Source organism: Orcinus orca, chromosome 13, assembly GCF_937001465.1.
Source record: "Orcinus orca chromosome 13, mOrcOrc1.1, whole genome shotgun sequence".
Classification (NCBI taxonomy): domain Eukaryota; kingdom Metazoa; phylum Chordata; class Mammalia; order Artiodactyla; family Delphinidae; genus Orcinus; species Orcinus orca.
In genome coordinates, this window is record NC_064571.1 from 29,066,145 (window position 1) to 29,078,962 (window position 12,818).

At 43.1% G+C, this 12,818-nt stretch overlaps 1 protein-coding gene and 1 pseudogene across 5 annotated transcripts in view; one reads left to right on the forward strand and one right to left on the reverse strand.

Moving 5' to 3' along the window:
- The first annotated feature begins 5,903 nt into the window (after nucleotides 1–5,903).
- Nucleotides 5,904–6,746, forward strand: LOC125960853 (N-acetyltransferase 8-like; annotated as a pseudogene).
- A 989-nt stretch (nucleotides 6,747–7,735) lies between these two features.
- ALMS1 (ALMS1 centrosome and basal body associated protein) overlaps nucleotides 7,736–12,818 on the reverse strand; it is a 229,005-nt gene continuing 223,922 nt past the window's right edge. For 3 of the 5 annotated variants that reach the window (XM_033400504.2, XM_049696114.1, XM_049696113.1), the window contains 2 exons: nucleotides 9,126–9,225; nucleotides 7,736–7,884 (listed from right to left, as the gene is read on the reverse strand). In XM_033400504.2, coding sequence (XP_033256395.2) covers nucleotides 7,840–7,884; nucleotides 9,126–9,225 — 145 coding nt within the window. In that variant the 3' untranslated portion in view covers nucleotides 7,736–7,839. Of the gene's footprint in view, nucleotides 7,885–9,125; nucleotides 12,576–12,818 lie in introns of those variants that run through there. The other 2 variants (XM_033400506.2, XM_049696111.1) reach the window with 2 other exon arrangements.

A 12,818-nucleotide genomic window follows, 5' to 3' on the forward strand; every position in this document is an offset into this window, starting at 1 on the left:
GTCACCTCTCCCTCCCCCTCGCTTCAGGCCTCTGAGCAATAACACACCTCGTTTCCCCTCTACGCATCCACACCTTCATAATTAGGCCCTCTGGTGATCTATATCTGTAAAATCAGCTCGAGTTATCCTAATTTGAGTGCTGATACCATCTCCCTTTTGCTAAATTTCTTAAAAGGTTAAGTTAGGTTAGATTAGAAACATTTCTATAGAGCTGAATCATTGTTCTAGGATTTCTGAACATCCTGCCAAGGACCTATTAGTCCACTTTCTTTCCCCTTGAAATAATTTGCTGTTATTTCCTCTCATTCGTCTAAGTTATGAGTTCTCAGTGGGAGACCAGGGCACTGATCTGAGGCTAGGTTATTGGGAGCCCCGATGAGAGATCAGGGGAGATGATGTTCTTTCCAGGACATTTTCCTTCTCTTTCGGAGGCTTCTAAAACACTATGAGTCTTGATTGTCTACCTTCCATTTCTTTATTTTTTTAAACATCTTTATTGGAGTATAATTGCTTTACAATGGTGTGTTAACTTCTGCTTTATAACAAAGTGAATCAGTTATACATATACATATGTTCCCGTATCTCTTCCCTCTTGCATCTCCCTCCCTCCCACCCTCCCTACCCCACCCCTCTAGGTGGTCACAAAGCACAGAGCTGATCTCCCTGTGCTATGCGGCTGCTTCCCACTAGCTATCTATTTTACGTTTGGTAGTGTATATATGTCCATGCCACTCTCTCACTTTGTCACAGCTTACCCTTCCCCCTCCCCATACCCTCAAGTGCATTCTCTAGTAGGTCTGTGTCTTTATTCCCATCTTACCCCTAGGTTCTTCATGACCTTTTTTCCCCCCCTTAGATTCCATATATATGTGTTAGCATACGGTATTTGTTTTTCTCTTTCTGACTTACTTCACTCTGTATGACGGACTCTAGGTCCATCCACCTCACTACAAATAACTCAATTTCATTTCTTTTTATGGCTGAGTAATATTCCATTGTATATATGTGCCACATCTTCTTTATCCATTCATCCAATGATGGACACTTAGGTTGCTTCCATCTCTTGGCTATTGTAGATAGAGCTGCAATGAACATTTTGGTACATGACTCTTGAAGAACACTTGCCTAATAGACCAGCTCAGTCCAGAAATGGGCCAATGAAATGGAAGGTAGAGTCATGTACCTTCCATTTCATTGGCCCATTTCTGGACTAAGCTGGTCTATTAGGCAAGTGTTCTTCATAAATGCAAGCATGGGATTTCACTGACATGCTGCTCTCAAGTCCCACAACTCTGGGAATAACCGTGATTCCAAAAATATAATTATCTATTATATTATATATTATATAATAATAATATATAATATATATAACAATATATTATATTATATATATAAATATTATATATATTATATATATTAATAATAATATATTATATTATATTATAATCAGGCTCCTATAGGCAATAGAAAAATAAAATAATTTATCCAGTTACTTGTAACTGTTTAATTAACTGTAATAAGTTAACAGTTACTTGTTAAGTAAGTAACAAATTAACAGTGATATAAGTGCTTAATGAGAAGTGCAAAGGCTTCAAAGAGGGAGCAGATACAAGATCCATCTGGTTGGGAGGGGTCAGAAGTCTTGATGGAGAAGGTAGCACTAAACTGGATCTTGAAGAAAGAACAGAGCCTTAGTCACGTATTGGAATTTGGTCAAGTATGGTCTGACCACTGGTGATAGGGGCGTAATGAGGCTTGTAGGTGACTCTTGCATCCCAGCAGACAGAGCTGGTTCTCCTGGAATACAGTGCTTTACACTACTTAATAATTCACTTGTCATACAGCTGCCTGTTGGGGTCAGCATGTGGTACTGAAAAAGCAAAATGTTCAGGCCTTCAAGTCAGAGCTGCCAAGGCTTGGGTCCCACCCTGCCATGTTCTATGGGGTTGTGGGAAGGATATTGCAGACTTGTGGGCTTTGGTTTCCCATTTGTAAAATGGAAACAATATCAACCTTAGCTCTTAGGTTGCTGCCAATATCAAATAGTACAGCATAGGAAAAGTGCTTTCTCACAGTACCAGGCATCTAACATCTCAGTGAATAACGGCTGTCTCTCCTTCCTTGTATGTACCTGCATAGTGCCGAGGTAGATAGTAAAACCAAATAAGACTCACTGCTGGTGGCAAAGTAAAACTCTGGACAACAGTTTGGCAGCTCCTCAAAATGTTAAAATAGAGTTACCATATGACCCAGCAATTCCACTCCTAGGTATATACCAAAGGAATTGAAAACAGGTGTTGAAACAACCACTTGTACAGAATGTTCATAGCAGCACTATTCACAATAGCCAAAAGGTGGAAACAATTCGGTCGTCCATCAATGGATGACTGGATGAACAAATGTGGTCTATCCATACCATGCAACATTATTCAGCCATGAAAAGCAATGAAGAACTGATACTAGGACATGGGTCAACTTTGAGAACAAAAGTGAAAGAGGCTGAACGTAAAAGTTCACATATTACGTGTTTCCATTTAAATGAAACATCAAGAATAGGTAAATCCATAGAGACAGAAAGCAGGTTAGTGGTTGCCAGGGGCTCGGGAGCGGTGGAAATAGGGAGTGACTACCTACTGACTAACAGTTCTCCTTTTGGGTAAAGAAAATGCTTTGGAACTAGATAGAGGTGGTAGTTACACAACATTGTGAATGTACTAAATGCCACTGAATTATACACATTTAAATGGTTAATTAAAAATAAAATAATAGAATAAAATAACACACCCGCCTTACCTTTAGGAGTTCACAATCTTAGCTGGGTCTCTTTAGACTCTTAAGAGTTGGCTGAGGGAACTTCCCTGGTGGTCCAGTGGTTAAGAATCCACCTTCCAATGCAGGGGACAAGGGTTCGATCCCTGGTCAGGGAACTAAGATCCCACATGCCGTGGGGCAACTAAGTCTGCGCCACAACTACTGAGCCTGTGCACCACAGCTGGAGAGAAGCCAGTGCGCTGCAACAAAAGATTCCACATGCCGCAACTAAGACCCGATGCAGCCAAAAATAAATAAATATTAAAAAAAAAAAAAAGAGTTGGCTGAGGCACATTTGCATCAACATGGATGGACCTAGAGATTATCATGCTAAGTGAAGTCAGAAAGAGAAAGACAAACACCATATGATATCACTTATATGTGGAATCTAAAATATGACACAAATGAACTCATCTACGAAACAGAAACAGACTCACAGACGTAGAGAACAGACTTGTGGTTGCTAAGGGGGAGGGGGCGTAGGGGAGGGATGGATTGGGAGTTTGGGATGGTCAGATGCAAACTATTATATATAGGATGGATAAACAACAAGGTCCTAATGTATAGCACAGGGAACTATATACAATATTGTGATAAACCATAATGGAAAAAAATCTGGAAAAGAATGTACATATATGTATAACTGAATCACTTTGCTGCACAGCAGAACTTAACACATTGTAAATCAAGTATAGTTCAATAAAATAAATTAAAAGAAGAAGTTGGCTGAGGCAGAGACAGGTAGATTCCCAAGCCTCAGTTTCATCATCTGCATGCAGGGCCAAGAGTCTGGAATGTGCTGAGACTTCCAGACTTCATTTCTTACACAGAGAATTACCCATAATTCCTCTATCCAGAGACAAATGCTGCCAATGTTTGGTGTAACCGTTCAGACTTTTCTCTCTGCATGCTTGTGTGTATAAATTATTTTTGTTATATTTTTCCAAAAATGAATGAAAACATACTGTTTTATAACCTTTATAGCTTGGTGCTATATTTTGACAATTATTTTTCATGTCAATAAATCCTCCTCATTATTCATGGCTATGAGGAAGGTTGAAAAGCCTGAATGTAAACCAAGGACATTTGGTGTTGAGGAAGACACAGAAGCTGGTGAGAATACAGGAAAGAGAGGGCAGGGACAGATCAAGGACCTCTGGCCTCTCAGCTTGACTGTTAGGTTTCTGACTAGTTATTATTAGGTAGACTCATTAGGGATACTCAGCTGTACTTTGGAGCCTTCTATTCTCTTTTGAGTCTTACTTCAAGTTTTGCTTAACATTTAAAAAAATATTAAAATGTACTGAAAACAATGTAACACACCCATGGCTCACCACCCTGCCTTCACGTTAGTTAAATCCTTGTGGCCTTTTTGCGTGCTGAAGATCTGGAGCCTCTGCAGTCTCCGTCACCAGCCCTGGATTCCAGCTGCCAGGATGGCACCTTTGGGGTGGTCATGATCTGTCTCTCCAAGTCTGGTCTCTCTCCAATGTCTTCCTAGATGCCCTTGCCAGAAATCTGGCTGTCATCTCTGACCACTTCTTCATCCTCAGATCATCAACTCCTGCCATTTCTACCCCCAAAATGCACCTCCAAGTGGGCCAGGTCACACCCATGGCCCAACTCTGGTCCAAGTCACTGCTTTCTAGCAGGACCAACTGAGCAGCGACACCTTTGAGCAAATAAGAAAAAGGTGCCTTTTCCTTTGGTCAGACTCAGCTCTGTGCCAGGGCTCATGGATTTTAGTTCCCACTAGCCTTCTTGGGCGAGGTGCTCTTTTACAATGAGCAGCCTGCATATCTGTATCTGGAGGCCCTTCTTTTGCCTGGACTGCTGTGCTAGCCTCTGGGGGCAGGGGGATATATGCTTCCATTCCTGGCTCTTCCAATCTATTTTCCACATGTAGCCAGAGTAATAGACACACACCACACACCCCACCCCTACCTCTGGTTATGTTACTCCCCAGCTAAAAGCATAGCAATGGCCTCCTGGTATTCTTGGAATAGAGTCCAAACTTCCTAACCTGGATGATAGGCCCTGCATGGCCAGGTCCCTGCTGCCCTCATCCAGCTGTGAAGCACCTTGTGTGCTGAGCCAGGGGACTTGGACTCTGGTCTGTGATGACAGAGCACAGGGTGAGGGGCAAATTCGCCAGGGTCATAGCAGCTGTGTGGAGGGGCTGAGGGTGGACATCAGAGAGCACCAAGGTGCTGGGTGAACTGCCATGGTGTGGGGTATAGGCCATCCACAAAGGCAAGGACTCCTGAGCTGTTCCAGACCCTGCGTACCCCTCCAGGTTAATTCCCCAGTGATCAGAGAGTGCAGAATGGACTCCCTGCTCCATCATAGCCCAGCTACTTGAGCCTGGGATTTATGATGAACAAATATCCAGGAGCTGGCCAATGAGGTGCCATCCAGGACCTGGTCCCTGGAAGTGGAGCGTGCCCTTGCAGTCTCTCCTGGATGCCAGCTGGAGGCTGGGGGCAGCGGCTGCCCTGGACACTCAAGGCTCTTGTGGTAGCAGGTGAGAGGCCATGGGTGGAAGGACAGTGTTCTTAGGTGTGGCCTGGAGCTCTGGACCCTCCTCTGGCTCTCAAGGCTGGTCTATTTTTGGTGTTTGGCTCTTCTGCCACCTCAACAGCCTGAAAATTTGCAAACAAGTGGGAAGAAGCCTTTGTTGAAACTTGTACTTGGAAACACAGGACTACTGCAGTGTACGGTCCCTGGGAGAGGGACACATGCTTGGCTGCTGCATGGTGCCACCCCAATGTATGGAGAAGCTGAGAGCCAGGGAAAGGGGAACGAGGGAGAGGGGCGGGTACTTCATAACCAGAGATTTGTATATGTTATTAAGTCCTCTAAACAACTTCAGAAGGCAGGTTCTTGGAGAAGATTATGTAACATGCCCAAGGTCATGCATGGAGACAGGACCAAATGCAGACCTTTCTGCTGACTCTACACCTTCTCCCAGTGATTGTGGCCTATTTCCTCTTGGGTAGAAGCAGAAGCACACATCCTTGAGCAGGGTCCCCGGTTCTGGGGGTGGGAGGATAAGCCACTCACATGGCTTCTCCTCTCTCCCCCAGGGCTGCCAGGAAGTCATACAGGGACTCCTACCTCTCTCTTGAACTTTGAGATCCAGACACAGAAGTCTTCCATGGCTCATCAAATCCACAAATACCAGGAAAATTATCGCAAATGGGTCGTGGGCTTGTTCTCCAAGGTGATGACCGAGCACCTTCCCACAACCTTCCACCACATCCTAAAGCTGCCCCGAACCCTTGTGCTCTTGCTTGCAGGGGCCCCTTGCCCTATTCCTGGTCTCTGGCTCCTGGGTCCTGACCTTCGTGGCCAGCCTTGCCCTCCTTGCTGCCCTGAGGTTTCCTGCCAAATACCACTGGATCCAGTTTGAGGTCATGTCTTTGCACAGACATGTCTGACATCACCAAATCCTACTTCAGTGAGAGTGGCTCCTGCTTCTGGGTGGTTGAGTCTGAGGGGCAGGTGGTGGGCATGGTGGGAGCACCACCTGTTAAGAAGGCCACCCTGTGGAATGAGCAGTTGCAGCTGCTTCACCTACGTGTGGCCCTGGAGCACCGTGGTCAAGGGATAAGTAAAAGCCCTGGTCAGGACTGTCCGAGTCTGCGTGGCACCAGGGTTACAGCAAAGTGGTCCTCAGCACCAGCACACTGCAGTACTCTGCCCTGGCCCTTTACCAGCACCTCGGCTTCTGGAAGATGGGCTAGTTTTTCTTCTCCACAAGCTATAGGCTAGTTGCTGTCTCTGCAATTCAATTTATCTACCGTCTCCCCTCTGCTCAGGTCTCTCAGGCACTGGAGCAAGGAGGGGGCCCTATGATCTGTGTCATTGTGGATTAGTTAGGAGGGATCGGCTCTGCTGCAGTAATAAGCAAATCCTGAAGTCTCACTGCGACGGCACAGTAAAAGTTTACTGCTTGCTCACATTGGAACCCAATGGCCTTGGTGGTGGGGTGGCTCTGCTCCATTCAGTTTTTGGGGTTGCTACTGTTTCATTTATCTAGTGCCACAAGAATGTTGCATAAAAAACCACCACAAAATAATGATAAACATTTTTTCAGCTCATGAATCTGTGGGTCAGCAGCTTAGGCTGAGCTCAGCTGGGCCACCCCTTAGATCTCCAGGTGTCATGCCCTGCCTCTTCAGTGAGAGGAAATGCGAAGTCATGTGGAAAGGGTGAGGAGAAGGAGTGTGAGAAGAATCCACGTGAGAAGGATCAGGGCCAATGATGCCATCAGTTTGCTATGGCCCCAAGGTCTCTGCTGAAGGGCAAGAAGGCAGCCAGGGACAGAGTGTGGGATTTGACATGGACTAGGCCTAGAAGTGGCACAACCCCACATCCCACTGGCCAGGGCCAGGTCATGATTTAAATCAAGCTTCTGTTGCCTCTTGAGTTTTGTCTACTAAAGGCTAATGGCCCCGAAGGAAGCTGGAATGAGGCTAGGAGGTAGCTCTGGACCCAAGGCACCTGTGTCTGCTGAGAGTCTCTGGGCCCACCTGATGGCTACCCTAACCAGACACTGCCTGACACCAAGTCAACAAAGGGCTCTCACCATGTTATGCTGCATTTCTTTTCCTTGACTGGTGCTTTTAGATTGAAGTTCCCCACACACCTCAGGGAGACACTGCATAGCTCCCTGCACCTCTACAGATGGGAAATAACCCTCTGCTGCTTGCTTTACTATGAGTCAATCAGAAGTTATTTTCTATAAAAACACATACAAAAAGGGACTTACTCTTGCCTAGAATTAAGATAATACCATTGTAACAAACATCCCTGTGGGCAAGGCCACTGTGGAGAAAGTATTGCTCCTGAACCATTAATAATCTTAGTCATCATTCTACCCAAGACTCTTCAGAAGGTTACTACTTCTAAATTACACATGGACAACAAGATAAGTTTTATTAAACCAGACTTATAAAAGTAAGGATTGTGCTCCTCCAGGCTGATAAAATATAATTCCAAGGCTCTGAGGAAAATATTCTTATGTCAGTTCCAAGGAACTTTTCTCCCCAAGAGTTGATTGGTCAATTTCTGTGGAAGAAAAGAAAGGCAGGAAAGAAGTTAGATACTCTTGCCACTAGAGGCAGACAGCCACTCTTCACCCCAGACATGTTGCTGAAGAGACCAGTGTTGTTCTCCCCAAATCTTATCTTCCCCAGCTACAGAAACGATGGTAATTATACAAAAAATACTTCCTGAAGTGTTTAGGGAAGATGATCTGTAGTCTATTATAGTCTATACAGAAATATAATATTAATATAATCCTAATAGACTAATCCACCTATCAGTTCACAAACACACAAGCACAATAAGAGGCCTGGCCTTGTGATGCTGACACACCAGACAGGCCATGTAGTGCCTGGGGCGTCCCCACTTGAGGGAGCCCAGCCTGAGCTGCAGTATGTGCTCCAGAAGCAGCTCTCCAATCCCACATCAGTCTGGTATGAACTCGTCTCTTGGTTTCTGACTTTCAGAGTCCTCTGGGGGTGAAGTGAGGGGGCTGGGAAAGAAATGAGAACACTGAAGGATCTGGACCTTCAGGCATAGTAGCCCATCTGCTTTCTCAAGGAATTAATTGGTAGCAAGTCCCCTGGACTGTAAGGTTCTAAAACTTGCAGTACCCCTGATTCTACTGGGGCTGTGGGCAGGAAATGGTAGTGGCTTCAAGGCTCTGAGTACCCAAACTGCCAACTTGTATGCTACACTTGGACATTTTCCAATTTATTTTAAAAGTTCTAGTGGTATATGATTCACCCATAAGGGGCATAAAACTATCATTTGGGACTCTGGATGAAAACTCATCAGTTCTGAAAGATGTGGGCATTTCCAGCATGGCGTCTAAACTGACACCCAAGTATGAAATTTGGTTTCATTCCAAATGTATGCCTGGAAGGTGCCTTATTTATTTATTTATTAAACAATTTTAAAACATTAAAACAATTTTTTTTTGGCCGTGCCGTGAGGCATGTGGGATCTTAGTTCTCTGGCCAGGGATCAAACCTGTGCCCCCTGCAGTGGAAGCACTGAGTCTTAACCACTGGACCATCACGAAAGTCCCTGGAAGATGCCTTTTTTAGATTTGCCTTTCTACATTTTCAGATTTGAAGTCTAGTTACAGGTGCTTTTATCTTCTAAATTTTAGTAGTGGTATAATGCGTTATGAGCTTAAGTTCACTCTCCAAATGTGGTTAATTCAAACAGGTCAGATGTGTTTTTCTCAATTTCTCTTTCCCCTGATAAACCTCATCAATCCTGCTCTAGGACTGACTGACCTTTTTATATAGCTGGGCTCGCAGCCGGTACGACTTATATTCCAATCTCCTCTTCTCCTCTTCTCTCTTTTTCTGTACTTCTGGAAGCTGTTCATAAATCCTTAGAAATGGCACCGATGGAAAGACAGAAAGCAGTGAGGCCACCTGACCACAGAGGCACACGATCACTCCTCCCCACATCTCCCTAAGCTCTACTGCTCTCCAGGCACTCAGTCCCTCAGACAGGCTGTGGGCCTGTTGTGTGTCCAGCTTCCTGTTAGACACTTGGACACAAAGAACCCTGGCCTGGAGTGCTCATGATCTGAAAAGGGATACAGATAAAAATATAATAAAATCCTGCTAATAGTGGTTACTTATGGGAAAGAAGTGGAATAAGGGGTGGAGATGAACTTCTTTTCACTCTATATGGAAAAATGTATGGTTTCAATATAAGATAATGATTTTGTATTACTACCATATTTTTAAGCATGAAAAATAATGCAAAAGAAAATACAATAATCGTCATATCTACAAAATGCTACATAGGAAAAGAAACAAAACTTATTCTGATTGAAGGAGGTCAAGGAAGACCAGAGAGGAGACTAAGCTTGAGGTAGGTCTTGAAGAATAGTTAGGAGCAGAAAGGGGAGGTGGGGAGAAGGGAGTGTTTGGTAAGAATGGAGTCAAGGCTTCATGGAGAGAGTGTAGGGGAACAGGAGGGAAGCAGATGGGGTGAAGGTCTCGTAGCCGTGTGAAAACCTTGGGCTCTGTCCTATCAGGGACTGGATGCCACTGATTTTAAGTAGGGAGGAACATGATCAAACATTCACTTGATAAATACACTCTAACTGGAAATAATGTAAATCTCCAACAAAAGAACAGTTAAACAAATTATGGGCTATAATAAAATTATTACAAAGCATAAAATGTTTCAAATAGTTTTTATGCTATGGGAAAACGTTCACAATACAATGTTAAGCAAAATAAAGCAGGCTACAAACCTGTATATATAGTATGATAAACAATCTGGGGAGAAAGAAGTGTGTTAACACAGGTCTCTGCAAAATCCCCATAGAAACAGGACTAGTGTTAGTTATGTTTAGATGGAAGAATTATGAGTGACATTTATTTTCTTCTTTCTAATTTTTTCTATATTTTCCAAAGTTTTCTATAACCTGAAAAGAAAATCATTGATAATGATGCAGCGGCTCTGTGGAAAAGAGATTAGAGAAGATAAAGAGCAGAAGGGGGAGAAGAGCAGTCCTCCAAGAGAGGAGGCTAAGCCCGCATCAAGGCAGTGAGGAGAATGGGTTCCAGGGCAATCATGAAGGCGAGTCTCCAGGACGCACTAGCCGGCTGCACGAACAGTGCGGGGTCACGGAGCTGGAGGCAATAGCTCCCCAGCTTTTCTAGTGGGTGAGTGGGTGGCCCAAGTAAGTGTGGGAGAGGAAAATGGGCAGTTCCACTTTGGACACAGTGAGGATAATCACTAAATGAAAACACAAAAGTGGAGGTCAGGAGAGACACCAAAGAAGAACATATTTTTAAAAGTCACTGTTGATGAAAACCACAATGAGATAGTACATCACATCTGTTAGAATGGCTATTATCAAAAAAATAAGAGATAACAAATGCTGGTGAGGAGGTGAGAATGTGCTCCGTTGGTGGGAATGTAAACTGGTGCAGCCACTATGGAAAACAGTGTGGAGGTTCCTCAAAACATTAAAAATAGAACTGCCGTATGATCCAGCAATGCCACTTGTGGGTACATATCTGAAGGAGATGAAATCATGATCTCAAAAAGATATCTGCACCCCCATGTTCATTGCAGCACTATTTACAATAGTGAAGACGTGGAAACAACGTACGTGTCCATCGACGGATGAATGGATAAAGAAAATGTGATATATATATCTACGTATAATGGAACATACATATAATGGAATACATATAATGGAAAATGTGATATATATATACATATAATGGAATAGCCATAAAAAAGGAAAAAAATCCTGCCATTTGCAACAACATGTACGGACCGTGAAGGCAATGTGCTAAATGAAATAAGTCAGACAGAGAAAGACAAAACTGTATGATCTCACTAATATGTGGAATCTAAAAACATCAAACTCATAGAAACAGAGAACAGAATGGTGGTTGCCAGGAGCTGAGGGATGGGGGAATGGAGAGATGCTGGTCAAAGAGTATAAACTTTCAGTTTTATGATGAATAAGTTCTGGGGAGCAAATATGCAGCACAGTGACTGCAGTTAACAACACTGCATTGTATACTTGAAAGTTGCTATGACAGTAGAACTTTAATGTTCTCACTAAAACAACAACAAGAAAAATAAAATGGTAATTATGTGAGGTGAAGGATGTGTTAACTAACTTTATTGTGGTAAACATTTTGCAATACAAATGTATGTCAAATCATCACATTACATAGCTTAAACTTAAACAATGTTAAATGTCAATTATATCACAGTAAAGCTGGAAAAAAAGTCACGGTTACAGAAGGGAAAAAGACGAGTTATCCCAAGGAGAACATGTGATGTGAAGAGAAAATCTGCTTGGGCCAGTAAAGGTTGTATTCTAGGGCTGGAAAGCTGGGAGTCGGGCTAATCAGAGTAGCCAGAAATTGCATTTTGTGAATGGATCCTTGAAAGCAATTACTACATACTATTGGAACTGTCTGTCTGCTCATGGTCTGGAGTCAACTATCTTTCATTTGTAGTACCTAGTCCAGTGCCTGGAGCATACCCAAATATATGCATTAATAAGTTAGTGAAAACACTTCTCTTAAAGGACACATTGGAAGAAATGCTTCAAGTTAAGAGAGTCAGGTTCTCTCTTCTCCAAATCTTTTCTTATCAGAAACGTTTAAACATCTTTGGTAGAGGTAGGTGATGGGAAAAGATGATGAGTAACACAGAGCTCCAGAGCTCCAAGTCCGCCACATGATACACCTGAAGGAGTGCTAGGTGGGGAGCCTGCTGCCGGACTCTAACCCCAGCTCTGGCCCTGACTTGCTGGCAACCTCTCTCTGGGTTACAGTTTCCTAAAAGTTAAAGGTAGACTAGATGACCTTTAAGATCCCATTCAACTCTATGATTCTCACATGGAAGTAGATGGCTTCTTTGAAAGGGGGCCATATCAGAAATAAAATGGAACAGAAGTACTCTAATGAAAATGTGTCAATTTAAAACCTGTCTCTTCCTAGAAGATGGGTACTTAATCCACCCCTACAACTATACTTATATTTTAAAGCACAGATACCTTTCAGAAGATGCCCTACCTTCTTGCAGGTAAGCTTCATAGTCCCATATAGCAAGGACTCCTCTTGCTGAGGTGAGAGTGTTATTAGCTGCCACACAACGAACACTATGTAATTTCCATTAATTAAATTTTGTGACATTCAGAATGAAGCAATAATTCTCAAAGTTTTTGGACTTTCGACACCTTTATACTCCTAAAAATTGAGGGCAATTTTGGTGAAAGTGGATTTTATCTATTGGTACTTACTGTATTAGAAATTAAAACATTTAAAAAGAATTTAAAAAATACTTATTTCACAACCTAAGTGTCCATCAACAGATGAATGGATAAAGGTGTGGTATGTATATACAGTGGAACACTACTCAGCCATAAAAAGAATGAAATTCTGCCATTTGCAACAACATGGATGGACCTAGAAGGTATTATGCTTAGTGAA